This window comes from Pan paniscus, chromosome 8, assembly GCF_029289425.2.
Source record: "Pan paniscus chromosome 8, NHGRI_mPanPan1-v2.0_pri, whole genome shotgun sequence".
Taxonomy (NCBI): Eukaryota; Metazoa; Chordata; class Mammalia; order Primates; family Hominidae; genus Pan; species Pan paniscus.
Genome location: NC_073257.2, coordinates 134,727,037 through 134,752,267, shown reverse-complemented (window position 1 = coordinate 134,752,267; position 25,231 = coordinate 134,727,037). Strand labels below are relative to the sequence as shown.

The window sequence follows — 25,231 nt, the reverse complement described above, 5'->3', positions numbered from 1 at the left end:
TTTAGATTTTAGTTGCATAATGAAATAATATGGAGCCATTTACTAGGATTCAAGCACACTTCCATTGACATGGGAAGATTTTAATGCTTTATAGTTAAAAAAAGTACAAAAATGAAAGTTGAACAGGATATCTGTTCTAGTCAGGTTTGTATGATTTTAAGGTACTTATATCCAGCCAGTGTAGTAAAATTAAATGAAGAGACACCAGGTTCAAGGAAGATTGTGTAGACATGTTTCTCCCTGCTAAGCATAACTATTATTCCTGGAAATAACACAAATCAAACAAAGGAGAACTCTGAAATTGGAAAGGAGAAAGCAAACTACTAGGGACCCCAGGCCTGGGTAAGCTCCACAGCAGCAGAACAGGGGAGGTAGACAGGCCTGGTGTTTTCCAATGCTCAATCTAGCTTATTCCATTCCCGGATTTAATGTGAGTCCTGCTGACAACCCCAGGCTTTCCCAGCAGCAGTGGCAAGTTGGGTGGATTGTGAACTCCACTGGCAATAAGCCTGCAGGGGAAGTGCTCATCTTCCTTGCTAGTCATGAGACTCCCCTCCTCAGACCCTGCAGGGGATCTGACCACATTCAGTGACCTAGCCCAGGAAGCACTCTGTTCCCATGTGCTAGAGACCCCCCTGGACTCCAGGTGGCTCCAGCTTGGGGACCCTCCTTCTGTCCCTCAGGCAGCACTTTCGGGGACCTAGAAGCCCCAGTGACACCAGATAAATGAAGTAGACCAAAATATCACCACGAAACCTCTGAAAATTAAATTGGAATTGGAATCTAATCCCACAAAAGTAAGCTAGGATCTGCATGCTAAACCTAGTCAGTGACTAACTAATAAAATAAAATATTTAAATAGGACCTAGAGTCTCCTAGCATAAAGTCAAAATGTCCATGATTCAATGAAAATGGTATTATGGGTATTATCGCCCATAATACCAATAACCAGAAAAGTCATGCCCGAATGAGAAGAGACAATGAATTGATGTCCTGAGCATGGAATAAGTTTGGTGTGGTCAAGGAACAAGAAAAAGGCCATTTGACTGGAGATGCATAAAAGCGAAGATGGCAGGAGAGGACTTGGAAAAAATTGGCCAAGGATACCAACATGCAGGGCTTCGAGCTCTAGTATAATCTTAGATTTTTTTTCTGCCTGTTACAGAACATCCTTGGAAGATGTTGATTGGGATTTTAGTAAGAAACTCATGCAACCTGGCTGGGGAGGCTGTGCTTTTAAACATAGACCAGTGGTTACAGAAGAGAAAACTGAGGTCAAGTAAGGTCAAATAATTTCCCCAAAGTTACATAACAAGTAAGTGACTAAGGTGGAAGGAGGATTCAGGTTTCTTTTCCTAGTGTTTTTTCCTGTAAGCCATCTTGAGCATGTATCTTCTGAGGGTATTTGGAGAGATGATGTCAGAATGGGCAGAAAACTGAAATCCTAGGCTTCCTTGCTTGATGAAGGCATGGGACTGTCTTTCAGTATGAGGAAGTAGGGACATGGGAAAAGGAAGGGGCAACTGGGAAGATGCTAACATTTGCTTTACCTTGAGAGGCAGCCATGGAGGAAGAGTTGCTTCACCTTTCCATAGATTTCAAATGTGAAAGAGAATCAATTCTAAATAAAAAGGTTCTACACCAAAACCCAAATGGGCATGGGGAACAGGAGAGATGAAAATAGGGAGAAGGAAAGGGGTCCTGGATTTCAAGCCCATCCTCACCATCTATTGATACCAAGACTAATAAAGCAGTTCACCTCCCTAAGCCTGCTGCTTCTTTTCTGAAGTGAAGGGATAATGAATGGTGTGAGGTCTGACAATGATGGTGGTGGCAGCCTTTAGTGTCTCAGAGGTTTCTACAAGGACACATGTGTCACAGTTTGGAAAACTGTGATGCCAATGTGAGTAATTAACTCTTCTGCTGTGGCTCTTCTCCAGCCACAGGTGTCTTCTGCCCACAGGCTGGATCCAGGCAGAAGGTGTGAAAGTGAGGACAAGATTTTGAGGGAATCTTTACCAATGGGTCTCTGCTAGAAAAAGTCTGCAAATGACTGTTCAATTGGAATCATCACTTGGTTTCATCAGGTTTTAAGATTTCTGACTCCTCAACAAGTCAAAGAGCTTTACTACTTCTCTTCTGGATCCCACAGTTCTCATTTAAACAGCAACTTTCAGGAGCATCTCCTGAACACACAGGTTGCACAGACACCTACTCTGAGTTTTTGGAATCTTGAGTCTACTTCTTCTGAGACTTATCCATTTATTGAAGCAGCGTTTCTCTAACTTATGTGTGCGTAAGAATCATCTAGAGAGCTTGTTAAATCACAGATTCTGGGCCTAACCATAGAGATCTGATTCATTGGTTTGGTGGGGGGAGCCCATGAACTTGCCTTTCTAAGCATCTCCCAGGGGAGACAGAGGCATAGGTTGAGGGGGACTGTGTTAGAGCCTGTGTTGGTCAGGGTTCTCTAACAGGACAGAACTAATAGGATAGATGAATACATAAAGGGGAGTTCATTAGGAGAATTGACTCACACAATCACCAGGTGAAGTCCCACAATAGGCGATCTGCAAGGTGAGGAGCCAGGAAGCCAGTCCGAGTCCCAAAACCTCAAATGTAGGGAAGCCAATAGTGCAGACTTCAGACTCCAGTCTGTATCGAAGGTCCAAGAGTCCAAAATCTGAAGAACTTGGAGTATGATGTTGGAAGGCAGAAAGCATCCCACACAGGAAAAAGATGTAGGCTGGAAGACTCAGCCAGTCTAGTCCTTCCAAGTTCCTCTGCCTGCTTTTATTCTGGATGCTATGGCAGCTGATTACATGGTGCACACCCAGATTGAGGGTAGGTCTGCTTCTCCCAGTCCACTGACTCAACTGTTAATCTCTTTTGGCAACACTTTCACAGACATGCCCAGGAACAATATTTTGCATCCTTTAATCGAATCAAGTTGACACTCAATATTAACCATCACAGAGCCCAAAACAGGGACTCCATGTTCAGCCTGTTGAATAATAGCCCTGGAATCTCCTGCAATGGTTCTTCAGGGACCACACCTCATTCTGCTCTGATTCCTTAGATCTGGGTTAGGGCTGTGGAACCTTCATGTTTAACAAGTCCCCCAGGTGATTCTGGCAAAGAAGACTGTCTGGGGAGTGCGTGCTAGGAGTCTCTGGCCTCATTTCTGAAATTTAAGGCTGTCAGGCGGTTGGTCAGAGGCTACATGTACAGGGTTCTGCATTCACAGCACCTACATTCCATTATGACCAATAACTTCTGCAAGTGGGTTCATGAGGAGAGCTCCAGTCTGTTTTTTTTTCCTTTAACGTTTGTTTTTTACATAATTTCTCAAAGTTTTTTTATTATTTTTTATTTTTAAGAAATGATGAGTTCATGTCCTTTGTAGGGGCATGGATGAAATTGGAAATCATCATTCTCAGTAAACTATCGCAAGAACAAAAAACCAAACACCACATATTCTCACTCATAGGTGGGAATTGAACAATGAGAACACATGGACACAGGAAGGGGAACATCACACTCTGGGGACTGTTGTGAGGTGGGGGGAGGGGGGAGGGATAGCATTAGGCGATACACCTAATGCTAAATGACGAGTTAATGGGTGCAGCACACCAGCATGGCACATGTATACGTATGTAACTAACCTGCACAATGTGCACATGTACCCTAAAAGTTAAAGTATAATAACAATAACATAAAATAAAATAAAAATTTCTCAAAGTTTTTATCACATGGTTTATCTTTTTATTAACAAAGTATTTTAATTTTTCTCAATAGGTTTTTGGGGAACAGGTGGTGTTTGGTTACATGGGTAAGTTCTTTAGTGGTGATTTCTGAGATTTTGGTGCAGCCATCACCCAAGTAGTGTACACTGTACCCAATGTGTAGTCTTTTATCCCTCATCCCCCTACCACCCTTCTCCCTGGGTCCCCAAACTCCATTGTATCATTCTTATGCCTTGGTGCCCTCATGGCTTAGCTCCCACTTGTAAGTGAGAATATAAGATGTTTGGTTTTCCATTCCTGGGTTACTTCACTAAGAATTATGGTCTCCAACTCCATCCAGGTTGCTGCCAATGCCATTATTTCGTTCCTTTTTATGGGTGAGTAGTATGAATAAACCATATTTTCTTTATCCACTCGTTGACTGAAGGGCATTTGGGCTCATTCCATATTTTTGCAGTTGTGAACTGGGTACTGTAAACATGCATGTGCAAGTGTCTTTTTCATATATTCCTCTGGGTAGATACCTAGTAGTGGGATTGCTGGATCAAATGGTGGATCTGCTTTTCATTATTTAAGGAATCTCTATACTGTTTTCCATCCCACCAGCAGGGTAGAAGCATTCCCCTTTTCACCACATCCATGCCAACATCTATTATTTTTCAATTTTTTCATTATGGTCATTCTTATAGGAGTAAGGTGTTATCACATTGTGATTTTGATTTGCATTTCCCTGATAATTAGTGATGTTGAGCATTTTCTCATATGTTTGTTGGCCATTTGTATATCTTCTTTTGAGAATTGTCTGTTCATGTCCCTAGCCCACTTTTTGATGGGATTATGTTTTTTTTCTTTTGTTTCAGTTCCTTGTAGATTCTGGATATTAGTGCTTTGATGGATGCATAGTTTGCAAATACTTTTTCCCACGCTGTGGGTTGCGTGTTTACTCTGCTGATAATTTCTTTTGCTGTGCAGCAACTTTTTAGTTTAAGTCCCATTCTATTTATCTTTGTTTTTGTTACATTTGCTTTTGGGTACTAGGTTTAGGGTATAAATATTTGCTTTTTAAAAGATCAACTCAGTTTGTTTTGAGTAGTTATATTGTGCTTTTATGCTATATTGGACTATATGTACTATAATGCAGAAGCAGACATGAGCAAGTTAATACAGATTTGTGTAAATTTAATACAATGTCATTCTTTTCACTGATTTTTTGAAAACAAGATTGTTTTTAATAAAAGCTATTGTTTATATGTATATGCAAATAATTACTATTTAAAAATAAATATAAATTTTAATATAGTCTATATAAACAGATATTCTTTGAGTTCTTCATTTTTGAGATTAGAGATCCTGAGATGAAAACATTTGAGAACTACAACTCTAGAAATTGCCAAGCAGGTTAAAAATTATTAAATTAAAAAAATTGAAATACAAAATTACAGATTCACCAAAAGTTGCAAAGATACTGTGGAGAGTTATCCAGTACCCTTCACCAATGATCTCAATGGTTACATCTTACATAGCTATGGTACAATATTAAAACTAGGAATTGACATTGGTACAATGTATGCATATAGTTCTACTTCACATGTGTAGATTCATGTAACTACCATTACAATCAAGACAGAGAACTATTCCTTAGCCACAAAGATTATCCTTGTGCTAAACCTTTACCATCACAGTCACCCCTCTTTTCCCTATCATCCTTATTCCATGGCAGCCATGATGTTCTCCATTTCTATAATTTTATTTTGAGAATGTCATATATGTTGGATACTATAGTATGTAATCTTTTGTTTTCCACTTGTCATAGTTCACTTGAGATTCATCCAAGTTGTTGGATGTATCAATAGTTCACATTTTTTATGAGTGTATTCCATGTTCTTACATTCACACAGAAATCTCATGTATGTAATTGTTCATAGCAGCTTTAATGTAAAGCCCAAAACTGGAAATAACTAAAATGCCCTATATTAGCTGTGTGTTAAAGGGTGAACATCCATAAGTTTCAATTTCTGTGGGATACATGCTAAGGAGTATGATTGCTGGCTTGTATGGTAAGTGTATGTTTAGTTTTTTGAGAAACTGGCACTGTTTTCCAGAGTGGCTGTACATTTTACATTCTCACTAGCAATGTATGAAAGATCTAGTTTCTCTGCATCTTTGCTAGCATTGGGCATTCTCAGATTTTTTTTCTTTCATAATGGAGATTGTATTGGTTGTGTTGAGGATCACTACACAGACATTTCAATTTCTGCACATCTCAAATGTACGTACTGAAAATCTAAAAAGCCATGCATCATCATTCTTTTCTGAAGTTATTTCAGTGACTTTTTAGCTTAAAATTTAGAGACAAAATTCCCTTGAGGATATTAAGTGCCCATATTGTTAAATGTTGTAAGCTGTTATAAAGTCCCACCAATTCACAATTTAATATTATATATATAACATAGTCAGATTTTCAGTCTTTCACAACACATTAACAAAGTTATTAAGAAAACTGGACTACTACATGACCAAAGACACTACAGAGTACACATTATTCTGACAGGGACAGGCAAGATCGAGGAGTAGTTTTTAGTAAACAATTCTGCTAAAAAACATAGGAATAGAAGTTAAAATGATCAAGACATATTAAATACACAACTGTGATTCAAATTGTCAATTATGCCTTGTATTATAAGATATAACCTACACCCTCATGGAATGTTAAGCTAACACTCAAAAAAGTCAAATCTTCCGATAATTCAATATCCCACTATTTTCTGGTTTTACCAAAAATACAACCAGAAAGTGATTTCTCCTCTTAAAAAGAGCATTTAGGCCAGGCATAGTGGTTCATGCTTGTAATCCCAGCACTTTGGGAGGCTGAGGCAGGGGGGTCACTTGAGCTCAGGAGTTCGAGACCAGCCTGGCCAACATGATGAAACCCCATCTCTACTAAAAATACAAAAATTAGCCGGGTGTGGTGGCAGGTGTCTGTAATCCCAGCTACAAGAATCCCTTGAACCTGAGAGGCAGAAGTTGCAGGGAGCCGAGATTGCCCCACTGCACTCCAACCTGGGCCAACACAGTGAGACTCTGTCTCAAAAAAAAAAAAAAAAGCATTTACACTTTAAAAAGTGGGATAAGGTTGTATTCCCTCCTTTTCAATGTTTCCTAGAGCTACTAAAAAAAGTGTAGTTACAAACTAGTAACTTGAAAAAAAAAAGTGTAGTTACAAACTAGTAACAAGAAGGGAGACAGGGACCACTGATAAGACATGGTACCGGACATGAATCAGACGTGGCTTCTTTCTTTCCTGCTTCATCAGATGCTGGACTCTTCTCATTTTCGGTCTGTCTGTTTTCTGCAGGTAAATCTTTAAATCTTTAGTTTCTTGTTTATCCACTTTGAATCTGCTTTCCCTTTGCTCCCCTTTTCCCTTTTATTTGCACTTTTTTTGTCTGAGGATGATTCTTCCTTGCTGCCTCTTTTGGTTTTGTTTTCACTTTTGCAGGAGCAGGTTTATCTGACAACCTCATGGGCCTCCTCTTGGGCCCTTCCTTCACCGCCCCTTCAGCTGGGCTGAGCTTCCTCTGGTGCCTGAGGGCTGAAGTGCACCATGAGCCTTCATGAAGCTGGGCTGCTGGACTGCCTGCACACTGCCACTTGTCCTGCCACCTGAGCTTTTATTTTAGCTGTTCAAATAGGTGTGCTGCGATATCTCATCACGGTCTTATTTTGAATTTCCTAATGGATAGTAATGTTGAATATCTTTTCATGTTCATATGCTGTTTGCATATTCTCTTTGGTGAAATATCTCCTGTCTCGCCCATGTTCTAAATGGATTTTTTTTTTTTTTACTGTTGAGTTTTGAGAGTTCTTAATATATCCTAGGTATGAGTCATCTGTCAGATTATTTGGTTTGCAAATAATATATTCTCCCATCTGTAGCTTGTATTTTCATCCTCTTAACTGAGTCAGAGGGCAGAATTTTTTATCTTTAATGAAGTCAAATTTATTAATTTTATTTTATGTACTTTTGGTGTCATTTTTAAGTACTTTTCTGCAATTCTTAGTTGCTAAAGATTTTCTCCAGTTTCCATCCAAAAGATCATTTAAATCTATGACCCATTTTGAGTTAATTTTTGTGTTGGATGTGAAGTTTAGGTGAAAGAATTTGGATATCTAATTGCTCTAGCACCATTTCTGGAAAGTGCTATCCTTTCTGCACCCTCCCCCCTCCTTTTTTTTGTGACAGACTCTCACTCTGTTGCTGAGGCTGAAGGGCAGTGGTACGATCTCAGCTCACCACAGCCTCGACTTCTTGGGCTCAAGTGATCCTCCCACCTCAGCTTCCCAAATAGCTGGGACTACAGACATGCGCCACCATGCCTGGCTAATTTTCATATTTTTTTGTAGAGACAGGGCTTTGCCATGTTGCCCAGAGTAGTCTTGAAATGCTAGGCTCAAGTGATCTGCCCGCCTCGGCCTCCCAAAGTGCTGGGATTATAGGTGTGAGCCACCACCCCTGGCCAGTTTTGCACCTTTATCAAAAATCAATTGAGCATATTTGTGAGGGTCTATTTCTGGCCCTCTATTATGTTCCATTGATTTATATTTCAATCCCACATAATACTAAACAGTATTGGATACTCTACACTGGGAAGAGTGATTCCAATCATTTAATTCTTTTTTTGAAAGTTGTTTTAGGCTGAGCATTTAATCCCAGTACTTTGGGAGGCCAAGGCAGGCGGATTACTTGAGGCCAGGAATTCAAGACCAGCCTGGCCAACATGGTGAAACCCCATCTCTACAAAAAAAATGCAAAAAATAGTCAGGTGTTGTGGCGGGCACCTATAGTCCCAGCTACTCGGGAGGCTAAGGCATGAGAATTGCTTGAACCCAGGAGGTGGAGGTTGCAGGAAGCTGAGATTGCGCCATTGCACTCCAGTCTGGGTGACAGAGCAAGACTCCATCTCAAAAAAAAAAAAAAAAAAAAAGAAAAAAGAAAAACAAGTTGTTTTAGCCATTCTACTACTTTTGCCTTCTCATATAATTTTAAAAAGCCTTGTTTTTGTCTACAAAAAGTCTTGGGATTTTGATACAAATTACATTAAGCCTGCATATCAATAGGGAGAACTAACAATTTTACTATGTTGAGTCACCAAGCCATAAACAGGGTATGTCCCTCAATTAGATCTTCTCTGATTTCTCTCATCAGCATTTTACAATTTTCAGCATATATATCCTGTACATGTTTTGTTAGATTCATACCTAAGTATTTAGTTTTCTTTGGAGCAACTATAAATAGTATAGTGAGTGTGTCTCTTTTAAGTTGAAAAGCTTACTTTTATTCTTAGCATTTTCTACTAGGAAGCCAACATTTAATTTAATAATTCATTGTTGACAGGTGAGTTATAAAAAGAAATTGTTTTTAATTTTGGTTTCCACACATCATCATTTGTAGTTAAGCCTCAATATTTGTGGGAGAGTGGTTCCAGGACCTCCCTCCCCAAACCCACCCTTATGGATACCAAAATATGCAGATGCTTAAGTCCCTTATATAAGATGACAATACTTAATAAAAGTAAATTCTATGTAAATACTTGTTATACTGTATTACTTAGACAATAAGGACAGGAAAAAAGTCTACATGTTCAGCACAGACACAATTATTTTTTCTCTATTTCTGATCCACAGTGGGTTCAATCCATGATGCAAAAGCCATGGATATGGAGGGCCAACTGAATATACATAAGCAACTGATTTTGATCTTTCATCCTGTGACTTTTGCTGAACTCAATTTATGAGTTTTAAACCTTTTTTAAAAAAATATTCCTTGGGATGTTGTACATAGACCATCTTGTCATCTGTAAATAAGGACAGTTTTCTTTCATTGCAATCTATATTGAATTTTTGTTGTCTTACTGCAGTGGCTATAACTTCCAGCACTATGTTGAGTAAGAGTGGTGATGGCCGGGTACGGTGGCTCATGACTATAATTCCAGCAATTTGGGAGGCTGAGGCGGGTGGATCACGAGGTCAGGAGATCGAGACCATCCTGCCTAACATGGTGAAACCCCGTCTCTACTAAAAATACAAAAAAATTAGCCGGGCATGGTGGCGGGCACCTGTAGTCCCAGCTACTCAGGAGACTGAGGCAGGAAAATGGCATGAACCCAGGAGGCGGAGCTTGCAGTGAGCCGAGATCGTGCCACTGCACTCCAGCCTGGGCGACAGAGCGAGACTCTGTCTCAAAAACAAAACAAAACAAAACAAAACAAAATAAACCCAGTGGTGGGAAAGGACATCCTTGCCTTGTTTTTCACTTAGGAGGGACGCATTCAGTCTTTCACCATTAAGTATTATGTTAGCTATAGGTTTCTTGTAGATATCCTTTATGAAGTTGAGGCAGCTCCTCTCAATTTCTAGTTTTCTGAGTTTCTTTCATCATAGATTGGTGTTAGAATTTTAAAAATACTTTTCTGTGTTAATTTATATAGTCATATGAATTTTCTTCTAGTCCGCTGAAATGGTAGATTACATTAACTTTCGAAATGGCTGAAATGGAGTGTTTTACAAATGTCAACTAGATCCTGATGACTGATAGTGTACTATTCAGTTCTATATCTTTCCTATAATTTTGTCTAACAGTTCTATCAATAACTGAGCGTGGGGTGTTAGGTATTCAACTATAATTATGGTTATGTCCATTGATCCTTTTGTATCTATCAGTTTTCTGCTTCATGTAGTTTGAACCTCTGTTTACTGCATACCCATTTAGGATCACTATGTCATTGTCTTTTTATTATTATGTAATGTCCCTCTTTTTATCTAGTGAATTTCTTTGCTCTGAAGCCTGCTTCACCTGATACTAATATACGACTTCTGCTTTTTTAAAAATTAATGTTTTCATGGCATATCTTCCTACTTTTGACCTACCTATGTCATTATATTTGAAAAGTGTGTTTTGTCAACTGTATATAGTTGGGTTGTATTTTATAATCCATTCTATACATCTCTTTTAATTGGTGAATCTAGCCATTTATATTTATAGTAATTATTAAAATATAATTATCTTAGATACTTCCTCTACATATATTAAGTACCACATCATATGGTGTTATAATTTTTACTTCAACCATCAAATATGATTTAAGAGACTTATGAGAAGGATAGCCTGTCATATTTACCTCTATTTTTATCCATTCCATTGATCTTTCTTCCTTTCTGAAGTTCTAAGCATTCTTTTGTCATCATTTCCTTGGATAACTTGCTTTATCCATTCTTTAAGGGTAGGCCTGCCAGTGCAAAATAATCTGTTTTCATTTATTTGAGACTGTCTTTACTTGCTGTTTGTTCCTAACGGATATTTTTGCTGGATATACAATTTGTGACTCACAGTTCTTTTACAGCACTTGAAAAATATGCCTCTTCTTATTGGCCACCATAATTTCAGATGAGAAATCAGCTGTCAACAAACTTGGTATTTCTCTATGAGAATATGTTGTTTCTCTCCAGCTTTCTTTTAGAATTTATTTTTTATTTTTTCATTTTCAAAAAATTATGATATGACTTGGCATAGACGTATTTGAATTTATCCTGTGTAGGACTTACTCAGCTTCTTGAATCTCTGAGTTCACGCCTTTCCCCATTTCAGCTTTGGGGAAACTTCAACCATTATTTCTTCAGATATTTTTTCAGCTCCAAACTCTCCCTTCCTCTCCTTATAACACCCCAGCTAGAAAATTAAAGTATCGTCTGATTTTGCGGGGCAGTGGTGACATCACCCTGGTAGAACTGAAGTACTGCTTGTTTCAGCTGAGCAGGGGCTGGAAGTTTAACTTCTACTCGGCTCTGTTGATACCACCCAGTAGCAGAATTGGAATGCTGCCCACTTCTTCTGACTGAGAGATAGAAGAACAGCTCACCATTTAGCTTGCTGATACCACCCCAGTAGAGAAACCAGAGTACAACTGCCTCATTCAACAGGGCAGGCAGGAGGGCAGTATTTCCATTGGTGTTTGATTGGAGTAGACAAGTATTATTGCATGGTTTTGTTTTGTTAGGACTCCCTTTTCCTGGTCCTTTGGTTAGAAGGAATAGGCTTTTCTTGAAGCTCTTAATTTTTGTCCCCACTGGTTGTCCCAGGTTGCAGACTTCTTTGGCACCCCATCCAAGATATATGGAAGGCAAAAAAACTCAACATTGCATTGCTCCTCAAATCCCACAGTCCCTAAGCAGTCTGACTTCTTTCTACCTTTCACAGTCCTTGTATGTTTCTTCGTTGTGCTATGTCCAAGGATTTTTATTTGTAAAATGAGGATCTGAGAGGAATGGCAATGTTCTATCTCAGCTGGACCCAGAAGTGTCCCAAGCAGTTTTTGAATCCCTGTATACTGTATAGTCTTTTGATTTTTTTTTTTTGCCATTACACATAACAACTAGTTATCATTGATACAGACTTTCAACAATTGAAGACTATGCCATCTCATATAACAAGTAATTATCATTGATGTAGACCGCCAATTATTGAACACTAATGTTATCTTTCTATATCCTAAGAACCACCTTTATTTAAATAAATTAAATTCCTAAAATTTTAACACTGTTGGAAACCTTAAACAAATCTCAACCAATACAAATATCTAACTTTACACATTGAAAAAAAAATCAAAAGTTTTAACCAGTAAGGCAAAATAGTTAAGCCAGGTCTCTGACTGAGTCCTGAATTCTAGCCTAGTGCAATATTTCAGCACGCTATATCTATGTAAAGAATGGGGAACATACTAAATACTCAGCCATTCCTCAATCAAATGAGGACTGTCACAAACTTGGAATTATGAGACCAGGGTATAAGGGCCTATATGCTATAAATAATTAGAATGTTAATACATTTTTTGATGACTTCAAAATTAGCCTAGGTCAAATGTGATTTACAAAGAAAATCTGTTATGATGGCTCATTTGGTACAATCAGGAAAAAAAATATACATATTATGGTTCCCACAGCTGCTCTCCATTCGTATGGATCACTTTCAACTTCAACCATTAGCTATGCTTGTAACTCACAAAATGCCTGACAAGTGTGCAACACCTCCAGTTACAGGCACAGGCACTTCTTTCAAAACAATCTATTCTCTGTAGAATAGTTATTACCTACAAGTATATTAATAGTAAGCTGTAAAAAAAAAAAGCTGCTAGAATTTTCTATTGAAACAGATTTTAGGCAGTACTCATTGAGACAAATCTGCTTCTTTTTCTCTTCATCTAATTCTCCCACCTACCAAATCAAAACTACATCTGTGTTAAAACAATACTTACCCACCACCAAGAATGCCTTCATCAGGCTTGGTGATGTTTTCCTGTCACTCGGCCTTACGTCCCACAAGGAGATAGTTAACTTGACTACATAAATTCTGGAGAAAAGGCAGCAACTCAGAGTTAGATATATTTGAGTTGTCATTTGCTTTCTTTGGTTAAGAAAGGGGATGTTGCATTTTTAAGATCATTTTCAAGAAGGGAATGGTTTTGTGGCACAATTTTACACTCATCAAGCTTTGTAGAATTCTCTCCACTAGATGCCTGTGTACTTTTATCAATGTACGCTTGTAAGTTTTCAGTCACGTTTCCAGATGTCAATCCAGTTCTAAAAGGGAAAGGTGTGGAGAATGACTTGTCTAAGGCTCCTAAGGCAGATGAGCATTGTAGTCCAGTCGTTTGCTTGTATCCAGCATTGCCCAACACCAACTGAAGCTGCTCTTCAATAGGAATACAATTCTAAACAAGATAAATAAGTAAATGTTAATATTAGTAATCTTGTCAGCTACCTTTTAGAGTAATTAACAGCTAACTTTTGGAGTATGAGTCAGGCACTGTGCACTATTTCATCTAATCCACAAAACATCCTTATGAAGTAGGGTAATATTACTATCACTTTATATTAAATTAAATTGAGGAGACCAAGGCTAAAGGTGGCCTGGCCAAAGTAACACAGCCAGTAAGTGGCAGAACTGCAACATGAACTCAGGCCACTTAACCCCACAGTTGGGGCTTTTAATCATTTAACTGTAGTTTTTTCTAAAAATATATTAAAATAAATATAGAATGGTTAGTAAAATGGCATTGGCATATTTCAATGTTTCCACTACAAAGACTTCTTTAATTTGCAGTAATAAAATGCAGTACTCTCAACTGAGTCACAAGAATTGACAATTTTCTTAGAAGTTTCTGCTTAGCAGTGCTAATCATAATACCAAAAAATTTGAGGAGCCTAAATACTCACTAATCTAGCAGTGATTAAATAAGTACAAAATACTCATAAAGTGACATAGTATATAGTTATTAAAAATGACATAGGGATATACTTCTTGCTTAGAATGTGGCCCATCTCATGTTAGAGGAAAATGACTATAGAGCAGCATAAAGGAACATGAAAAATATTTATGCAGAATTGTGTCAATATATATGAATATGTAAAGAACTATATATGTGTGTATACACATAACTTCATATATTGCATACACATAATTTCATATAAGTGACATTTCTGAAAAATCAAGTGTTTTATCTCTGAATATCTTATGGGATTTATGAAATAAGTTTTACTTACAAAACACTCATATATCATTTTGAAAAAACAAGAAAAAGTTATTTTTATTTGGAAGGGGAAAAAGTAAACAGTATAAATCATAATGGAATATATTTTGAGAAAATGGGGTGCACCATTCTTTCATTCAGATAATATTAAATGACAACAGTATACTACACACTTTGATATGGAATTCCTACTCAATATTCTAAATTGTGAAGCAAAAACAAAGCCAGCAATCTAAACTTCAAACACAAGGAAATAAGAACCTTTATATTTATCAAGATATCACACAGATGACCATTTCAGACTTACATGACTCAGAGTACTAAACTTTAGTAAAACTTTCAAGAAAGCAAATAATCTCAATTCAGAAGTAAAGCTGAGGGGCTGAGACTTCCAACACAGGTCCCCAGGTGCTTCCTTTCTCCAGGACAGACCCTGCCTAGACAATGTGTATGGTTACACCATCACACAGGAGTTGTTTTAGTCATGAAACATCCCCATTTTATGCTCAGATAGTTACAAAGCTTATATGACATTTTCTAGGGAGACAATATATAGATGTCTGGTTTGTTAACTCCATAAATAAGAACTTTCTTACTAGGAAGTAAGTCTTTTATTAGCATGTTTAAAGGAAGAATTAACATTATTTCTTCTCCAGGGTGTTCCCCAAATGTCTCCAGATGTAATGATTTAGAGTGTGTGCTGGGGGGGACAGGGGGTGGGAATTGGTTACAACACAATCTACTGACTGGAAGGAACATGCTTCTATATGCATAGAAAACTCTAGACAGATAGAGTCTATATTCATAATACACTATGCATAAGACTCATCTGGAGATGCTTGTTTAAAATACTGATTCCTGGATCCCACTCCCTAGGATTCAGGGCACTGGTGAGGGCCAAGAATCTGCATTTTATAAACATTTCAAGAGATTCTTGAAGTTCATTATCTCTTTCTTGAAATAAACCCATGTTACCCTGGGTACCTCCACATTCCAAAAACCCATTTACTATCAAATCCCTGAAAATCTGATTTCCACCTCATCACTATTCAAACTGACCCCCCGAAGATCTCCAAGGAGTCCTTAACTGATAATCCAAAGGGCACATTTATCGTACATATATTCCATACCATAAACAAGAAAGACCAGGTGTCTATTGCATAAAGCTTATTTTAATGAGATAAACAGACCAATACATAAACAACAGTAAAAATAGTCAAGAGGGCTCCGAAGAAAACATGATATAGATTTGGAGGGAAAGTCTACTTAAAACTGGGTGGTTAGGGAAGATCTCATTGAGGCTGTAACATTTAAGCCAAAATCTGATAGGATAGTCAGTTATGCCAAGATTTAGGGAAAGAAAACAATTATAACTGTAAAGGTCCTGAGGAGGTAGAAACACATTTGGATATTTATAGAATGCATACATCAGAATGTCTGGAGCAAGTTGCCCAAGGAAACATGGCAGGAGATGAGGTTGAGGAGGCAAGAAGGGCCTACACCTTAGAGATCAGGGTCAGGAATCAAGATTAATTCTAAGTGTGATGGGAAGCAGTGAGAAAGTCTTACACAGGATGAGAACTTTGAGGCCATTCTGAGTGCACTGTGGAGAATGGATTTTAGCAGAGCTGGAGGACCAGTTAGGAACCTCCTGAGGTATCCAGGTGAGATCACGGTGTGGGAGGAAGAAAAGTACACATTTCCATCTTTTTTGGAACTCTTCCTTCTGTCGTTTCCATAACTTCAGCTCTCCTTGTTCTCTTAACTCAGCCCACATGGTAATAGCGGTACTACATTAATATCTGTAGGCCACACATCTACAAGGAGTTCTTTACTTGCGTTATTTATTTTAAATTTTTACATCAATCCTGTGATTGTTACAGTGTTACCACTTAGATTTAGATTTTGCACATGAAGAATTTGTGTTAAAAAAAAAAATGAATCAACTTGCCCAAAGGATGCAGAACTAAGAGGAGACAGGACAAGAGCTTGAGATAATTTTACCTGACATCAAATCCTTTCTCTTGCTACTCTATCACTCTGCTACCTTCTACATTTCTGGTTCCTTTTTCCTCTCCCTGTATCTGTACAAATGCAGCTATTCTCCAAGGATCTTTCTTCCTTGCTTCAGTCCCTCTCTTCACCACACTCCATCAGCTACTGTGGATACACCTCTAAACTTCCCTTCCAGCCACTTAAGGTTCATTCCATTTCTCCTAATCCTCTGTTTTCAGATGTTTGCAATATCCTCCCAGGGAATGTTTTATTCACAGCTAAAACTCAATATTCCCAAAACTAAACTTTTCTTCCCCCCAAGCATCCTCCTTCCTTGGGTTGAATTTCGATTATTTGTATTGCCATCCTTAAAGCCTCAATTTACCATTTGACTCTATTTTTCTCCCACAACACCAATATGAAGTTAGTTGTAAAGTCCCAACAGCTCCATTGTTTTAGCATTTCACCATCCAGCATCATGTTACTATGTTCAATCTTAGACCCTCATTCTCGCTCATCTGGATGAGGGGAATAACGTGTAGCTGGTCTTCTCCTTGTAGTCTCACTTTCTTTTGATTTACCTTACACATGACGGTGGAAATACTTACAAATTTAATGTAGCACTCAGACAGGGTGTGGTGGCTCATGCTGTAATCTTAGCACTTTGGGAGGCCAATGCGGGTGGATCACTTGAAGTCAGGAGTTTGAGACCAGCCTGGCCAACATGGTGAAACCCCGTCTTTACTAAAAATACAAAAAAAAAAATTAGGTGTGGTGGCAGGCACCTGTAATCCCAACTACTAGGGAGGCTGAGGTGGGAGAATCGCTTGAACTTGGGAGGCAGAGGTTTCAGTGAGCCGTGGTCGTGCCACTGCACTCCAGCCTGAGCAACAGAGCGAGATTCCACCTCAAAAAATAAGTGAAGTAGCATTCAAAGCTCTCACTATGACCTAGCTGAAATCTACTTTAAACTTCCCCTATTCCCCTTCTGCTTCAGAGAAATGAACTACTACTCATTTCTCAGCTACATCCAATTCTTTTAGCATTGAAGATTTTATTCAGCCTATTTTTTGTCTGAATTGGCCTTCTTCCAAATTTACTTGCCTAATCCTGTCCTTTAAAGGCCTAGATAAAAATACCACTTCCTTTAGTGAGCCTTTCCTAATCTTCTTCATCCCTCCCCATTTATATGTCCTAGAATGTAAATCCTTAAAGACAAATTATAAACTGATATCTTTGCATCATGAAATGTACTCAAACTAGTGCCTTGTTCACTAAGAAGGTGCTTAATAAATACTTGCTGAATGAATGTGTGAATGAATTCATGAAAAAGTGTGAAGATTTGTAGTCAAAATATTTTGTAGGAGGGCAAGTCTATGAAATGTTATTTTTTACACAAGTAAATAAGGATAACAGTTAAATCAATTACAAAATTTCAAAGAAAAAATTTACATCACTACGTGTACTTATAAAAAGCCATTACTTTTAATTTTTAATGGTATCTGGAAAGTCATCCATTTCTACTTACCCACTGCTGAAACCTAACCATATTAATCAATTGCTGAGCTCCAGGAGATAACTTTGACCCCATAGATTCCATTATGGTTTGGATCCTGTCCAGTTCTATTCTTGATTTTACAGCAGGAGAGCCTGTGGAATAATCTGCTGAAACTGCTCTCATGTGTATCACAACTTTACTGATGAACACACACTGCCTTTCACCAAAGGAGCGCAACTATTACAATACAAAGTTCAGGAAAATAAATAATAATATTAAACAATATTCACTATTTAAGGTCACTCCTTTGTATTATCAGCAAGAGTAAAGTATTCAGGAAAACAAATATAAACTTTAAATATATTTTCAAGTTTTCCCTAATACAGTAATGGTCAGAGGTTTCAATTTATTATGAAACTCAGAAGAACAATTTATATAAGACAATGTCATTTTCAAACTAAAAAAAATACTAAATATAAGAAAGAAGGTAAAATTAAAGTTTCATTTATTTAAGCAACTCAGAATAGACTATGCCAATCTGATACTTTAACATACAGCCGCTTACTATAATATTCTTTAATACAAAATAAGAGTGTTCAGAAGCCCATCCAAAGTGTTTACTGAATTACTAAATATAAATGAGCCATTTAGAATTATAAGGCAGGGTCAAGATGGTCTCATGTAACCCACTGGTTTACACATTTAAAAAGATGAAGTTAGAGGTCATTTTCTAACTTGTCAAAGGATTACCCAATTAGTAAAAGTCAGGCTTAGAACCTAGCTCTCCTGGCTGTTATAACAGTGCCCTCTCCAATGCTTTATGCTGCCTCTCTTAATTCATGTTTATGAACCAAAAGACATTTCATGTGTGGCACCAAAAACAGTATCAAAGTGGAAAGGAAACAGGATTTAGAATGAGATAAACCAGAGTTCAGTTATGAGTCTGCTCTGTATAGCCTGTATGATCCTGGACAAATGCCAAAACGTAAATCAGAATGAACATGAGGGAGGATCACATCGGTGATTTCACATGGTGGTTGGAATTATGTGCTAAAATTTCCAATGAGTGAGTATTTGAAAATATTCATCAGTAACTATTTTTGTAACTTTCATATTCTGCTGCCTCAGAATAAGCTTTAGTAGGCTTGGGATTTTCCTAAATGAAATGACCCTTTGCACTCACATATACTTCCATAGAATAGTTACAAAAAATACTCATCTTCAGAGAGACACACAGAACCATAAGTAACCCAAAGACACAGGTCAATTCAGACCCATGGCACCAAAGACGTGACTATCCTTCACAATTAAGAAAACACTGTTAAATTTAAACAGTCGCCTCTCATCCTCTCTCTTATCCCCTTTCTGCTTCTTAATCCTTATAGCCTTTCTCACCACCAAACAAAACACAATTTTATTCAGAGTGTGCTCATTACCTGTCTCATCCCATTTGAATATAAGCAACACAAGGGTAGTTGCTCCATTTTATTACTGCTGCTTCCTAAATGCCTACTACAGTCTGTATCTGGTATCAGTAGGCACTCAAATATTTGTTGAATAAATCACTTTATTTAAATGACTTTGGAAGCGATTAATATAGACTACCTAAAACAATGTCTTGGAACAATCTGATCTGTAAGTTTGTTACTTGCCTGCTATAAAAATCATTAACTTTTTCCTTATTCTTTTTATTTTTTTTTCTTTTTTGAGACAGAGTCTCCTTATGCCACCCAGGCTGGTCTCAAACTCCTGGGCTCAAGGGATCAGCCTGCCTCGGCCTCCCAAAGTGCTAGGATTACAGGCATGAGCCACCATGCCCGGCCAACTTTTTCCTTAAAGTAAGTCTCACAACCCTGTATAATGTGGAGACAAAAAAGAATACAATGCTTTATTTTCTTTAGTCTTCTAATTTACCCATGAGGTAGGTCCAATGAAATGTAGAGATTTTCCCAAGGTCACTCAGGCAGTAACTAACAGAACTGCATTAATACTTTGGGCTATTTGTAGCTCAGTACTCTTAGACTCTGATGACATCACTAAAGTTCACCTCAACAATATTTTTCATATTCAGGGTACCAGTCCAAATAGCTTTTAGGTGCTTTTCTCTGCAACTTCTCTAATTCTTGTCTTTTTAAATATAATGGGGCCAAAACGTGGTTTTCTTGGCACCATAGTTTCATATAAACAGGGACTAAGTTGGACTAACTATATGAACAAACCAACAGTACATAAGTATATTATACATACATTTGCAATTGTCAAATTAGTTAAAATTTAGTGATGACCTACCTTTATTTTACAGGCATGAGTGGAGGATGCCAATATTAAGTAATTTTTGTAGAAAATAATTTCGTGTTTACCGAAAATAAAATAGAATAAAAATTATTTTTTCACTTATATAAATTATCATTTTAAACAGCTGCAGTAAAAAAAAATTGTTTCCAGGCCATTGCTTAAATCCTGAGATTCAGTTTGCCTGGTAGGGGACAAACAGTTGAGATCCCTTCTCAAGTGACCTGGTTAATAACCCTATGTCGTGTATTTATTATTTCCAATATGCACAATATATAGAATTGTTGACGTTTTGATTTATATTAAGGCGAGATTAGTGTAGAATGTTCCTATAAGGGACTAGGGAAAAGATCAAACTATAACACATTGAATATGGACGAAATAGGCTGGTGTGGCACCACCTTGGGCTTGTAGGTTCCTTACAAAATATGTGATCAAAGTTCCAGACTGACTGTCAAATTAATTTCTGGAAAACAGACCATTGTGAGTTTATGGAGAGAGTCAAGAAGCAGCAATAAGGACTGCACTCTTGCCTGGACACTTTAACTAGTATGACCCTCTCCAGGCTCACCTCCCCTTTATTAGCTCTAAATTTCTGCATTCCTAAAAATGAGGAAGCTGAACTAGATTGCCTAGAAGATGCTTTAATGGTGTAACCTTCTATGCCATAGTAGGTTTTTATCTTCTCTTCTCTAATGTAAACATCAATGTCAGAGAGTCAATCAATATTGCAAAAGGTGAACAGAATAAAAACACCAATTCAGAAGAACACTTTCCCGTGTACAAGTCACACACCTACCATCCAGGACAGTACAAACATTCTTGCCCCTACTGGTTCCACAGTACTCCTCTCCTAAGTACACTTCCATATTTCTTGCTGAACTTAAAATGCCAATAGAAGCGATTTCTTCACCTCCATCAGGGCCACACCTCAGGTAAAGGAAGCAGGGGTTTTCATCTCGGTTGTTCAATCTTCTCTTCTAAATCACCAGAATCTGGCTGAGAAGAAAACAGGTGAAAACATCACACAGTATAGTTTCTGAACATGGCTCAAAACCCACTTGTTAGGCCATGAGGTTTATTCTAACAAATGCTCAACACAGAATTCATAAGGAAATGGAGGCATCACACATCAGGGCTTCCCCCTCTATTTTTTCCTCAATCATCAACGTTCTACTCAGTCCCCTGCAATTGATTCTCGGATACATTACTGGACACCTACTGTGTGCACAGGAGTAGGAGCAGAACACAATAGAAGACAAAGTGTATCTTTTTCGAAATTAAGTCGACGGCGGTCTTCTATAGCTGGACTTTTTACACAGCCTGTTTTGGTGGAGAGGAGGTGGCTTGTTTGAGGGTAGATGGGCGGACTGACTTTGACAGCAGCCCTGACGACCTGTCACGCCTGACGGGGACGTTTATGAAATTCCAAGTCCTGGTCACCTTCCCCCGCTCATGCCTCGGGGCCTCGGGTACTTCCCGGCCAGACCCACCCCGCCTCCGCCCACCCCGGTCCTCGCCTCCACCTCGCAGCCCCGCTCCCCCGCAGAGACCCGACACCAACTGCTCTCCTGGATCCCGGACTCAGACCCTCACGGTTCCCCGAGGAGCGCGGCAGTCGCCGAGCGCAGCGACCCGGTCCCCGGCGGCCCGGCGCACCCTGGCGCACGTGGCGCCAGAAGCTCCTCCCAGTCGAAGTCGCGGGCGCGGAGACCAGCCCGGGTGAGGAAGCTGTGAGTTAGGGCCCCGCCTGCGGCATCCCAGGAAGAGGCAAGCGTGGGGCGGCGGGTGAGGCCCCCGTCCTCGGACCGCGTGTCCACTGCGCCGCCTCCTGCCAGGCCAGCCCAGCCCTGGAACCTCTCTTCCAGTGCTTAAGTGTCGGCCAGTGCAGCGCAGAAACGGGCAGGCAGAGCGACTCCCGGCTCACATCATTTCAAATGCCCGCCACTTCTGGATTTTGGTGAGAACCTGCACCAGAGAAACGCATGCGCATAAACCAACTGGACTCGAGAGGCGTTTAAACTTTGCTCAGGAAGCGCAAAAGAGCGGAGCATGCGCACTGGCAGCCCCTCGCTCGGCCTTTGGAGACTATGCGCAGGCGCGGTGCACTGCGCGCGGGCACCACGGCGGTTTTTCGACGCTGGCGGTGGACGCAGGCAGCATGGACCATGGTTGCTGGGCGGATGGGGAGCGTCTATGGTCAGGTAGGTGTCGTCTCTTCGCTCTACGCGATGTGCAGGGCCGACTCCTGACCTCGTTCTTTCCCGAGTGGACGCCAGGGCCTTTTCTGCCTCCACTCCGTCGGGTCTGCAGCATTTGTGGCAGCGAACGCGGCGGAAGCGCTGTCCATTCGGGTTAATTTTACTCCGAACTCTCCCTGCCTCTCTCATACACATTCTCGCGTTAGAGGGGAGTTGAGGTAGATACTGAACGGCGTTAGTGGTGGACGTTGGGCCACACGGGCCTTCCCCAGGTGCCATCTCATTTGATGCTCCCTGATCCTACGGCGTTGCCAGGACTGTGCTGGATGCCCTCGTGACAGAAATCAGAAGGTTGAGAAAGATCCCAGGTGTTTGGATGGAGCGGTCGCCTGAGGGAGTTTTCCAGATGCCCCATGGAATAGGAAGTAGATCTTGCCTCTTTCTTCCTTTTGTACTCCAGATGCATTCTAAGTTGTGTACACCAGACTTTCTGTTCTTTATGCCCAGCCCATTGTAGTCATAAGTTAACTTTGATACATGTCATCATAATTGGACAGTCTAAAGGAAAATAGGCTTTTTAGAATTACCTATCTGAAACTTCATGAGCAAGATCAATACTATAAGCTGGATTTTGACTTCCTTAAATAAGGCAGAAAGCCTACAGCATTTTGTCGTCTCCCCTTTCTTTCAATCTCGTATGTTCAGTATATCACCCAGTCTTGTTTCATTTTTGGTTTTTAAAGAAAAACTTCCCTGTCTTTCTCCATCTCTGCCTCTCTGTTTTGAAATACTAGCTTTCATCGGAACAATTCCAGGAGTTTCTTTACTGGTCGATAGTCATTATCTCCTCACCTGCGTTTCATTTTCTGCACTGCCCTCTAATCTTTTATCAATTGTCCTGATGCTTGATGCTTTCTGACTGAATCACCATCACCATTACTTTTTTTTTTCTTTTGAGATGGAGTTTCACTCTGTCACCCAGGCTGGAGTACAGTGGTGTGATCTCGGCTCCTGCAACTTCCGCCTCTTGGGTTCAAGCGATTCTCCTGCCTCAGCCTTCTGAGTAGCTGGGACTACAGGCGTGCACCACCAGGCCCAGCTAATTTTTGTATTTTTAGGAGAGACAGGGTTTTGCCATGTTGGCCAGGCTGGTCTCAAACTCCTGGCTTCAAGTGATCCGCCCGCCTCGGCTCCCAAAAGTGCTGGGATTACAAGCGTGAGCCACCGCACCTGGCCACCATTACTTCTTAACAGGCATACAAAGCCCTTTATCCTTGACTTCTGCCTGCCTCCTAGACCCCCCAGCTTTTGTACATGCTTTTCCCTCTACCTAGAATGCCCCTTCTTTTGGATAGGAAAAATCCTGTTCATCATTTAGTGCCAAGCACAGCCCTCCACACTGTGAGAGAATTTGTCAGTAATTTCTCTCTGCTACACTTAGAGTTTTTAGATACTATAATTCTCTTCTGGTATGGAGCTTTACCAAATAATTCTCACATTTGTTTTCCCAACCATCTGTACAGTTGTTGAAAATAGGAATTGTTTTGTGCCTAGTAGAGATTGAGTATAGGTTTGTTGTATGGAATTTATGATAGAGATAGCAATAGAGGTTGTTTGGGAACTCTATTACAGTATAAGAGGAGTAGAAAGAGGTGAAACTGGCAAATTCAATCTTATTTTCAAAGCTGAAAAAACTTTGCAAAAGTTAGTGAGAAAATTATGACAGTGAAAGAGATCTGAGCTAATCCATCCCCAGTCTTGCCTTGATTATTCTTGGTCTTTTGGGACATTTAGGCTGTAGTTTAAATTATCATAGGCCTTCCCCCAAACTCAACTGCTTTTGCATCAGGGTGGCAGGAGGAGAGGAGCCTGGGTCCTGCTAAGGTGCAGACATGAACTATTATCAGTTATTATTCAGAAGGTTATAAGATATGCAACTTCCCCAATTATTCCTGCAGATAACACCACTATTGTAGATTGGCCTTTTGAGATATCTTTTCAGGTTTTTTTTGTATGTCTGACACCCACCATTCTTACAGCCCCACCCAGAAGTGACTCAATGTGCAAGAGGACAGCTTCACCCCTTGTGATTTCATCTCTGCCCCAACTAATCAGCAGCAAGCCTAGCGATCTCCACCACTTCCCCCAAACTGCCTCTGAAAAATCCCTAACCTATAAGCTTTGGATGAGAATGATTCGAGTACTAAATCTATCTCCCTCATGGTGTGGCTGGCCTTATGTCTATTAAACTCTTTCTTTACTACAATGCCATGATCTTTGTGTAGCAGGCAGGAAGAATCCTTCAGATGGTTACAAAGCCAGGGTGTTGTGCTGGTGCCTAGGTGACCTCAATTTTAATGTAATAAATTACTCTTGTCGTGAATGGCAAATGGTATTTTTTGCTTTATTTTTATTTTTTCACTTGAAATAAAGACTAAGGCATATCTTTGAAATCTTTCCACCAATATCACAATGTATTTTTTTGGCTTGACTGTTTTAAAGAGAAGTTTATTGTATATAACTTGTAGAATTTAGAGTAGAATCATATATGTATCTACTGTTGCTAACAGAGTGCCTTTGCATAGTGGCAATCAAACACTTTAGTCCCGGGACCTTTTACCCTCAAAATATTGAATATTCTAGAAAGCTTTTGTTTTTGTGTGCTCTTTTCTTATTTTTTAACACTTCTGGTTTCATCTGTGACACATAAACCACTTAGAAGTCAATCACAACTGTCCTCACAAGAAAAAAGCTGAACAAATGGAACATTAACAGCCTTTAAAATATCCATCAGATAATGGAGGTCACAAAGCAAATGGCCACCCCCAAACTGGATAGGCAAATACAGAAAATCACAACTGATATCAGCATGCTAGGAACAGAAATCCTCATGAGGCAGCAAATGGTAGGAACACT

The 25,231-nt window shown here is 39.4% G+C and overlaps 1 protein-coding gene across 1 annotated transcript; it reads right to left on the bottom strand.

The window, feature by feature from the left end:
- Positions 1 to 2,102: 2,102 nt before the first annotated feature.
- LOC100974994 (putative uncharacterized protein C10orf88-like) lies at positions 2,103 to 21,982 on the bottom strand. The gene is given in 4 exon segments (XM_063607548.1): positions 2,103 to 13,209; positions 13,211 to 13,510; positions 17,853 to 21,113; positions 21,641 to 21,982. Coding segments are annotated over 3 exon segments (564 nt in total). The 5' UTR covers positions 18,006 to 21,113; positions 21,641 to 21,982; the 3' UTR covers positions 2,103 to 13,098.
- Between the last annotated feature and the right edge of the window lie 3,249 nt (positions 21,983 to 25,231).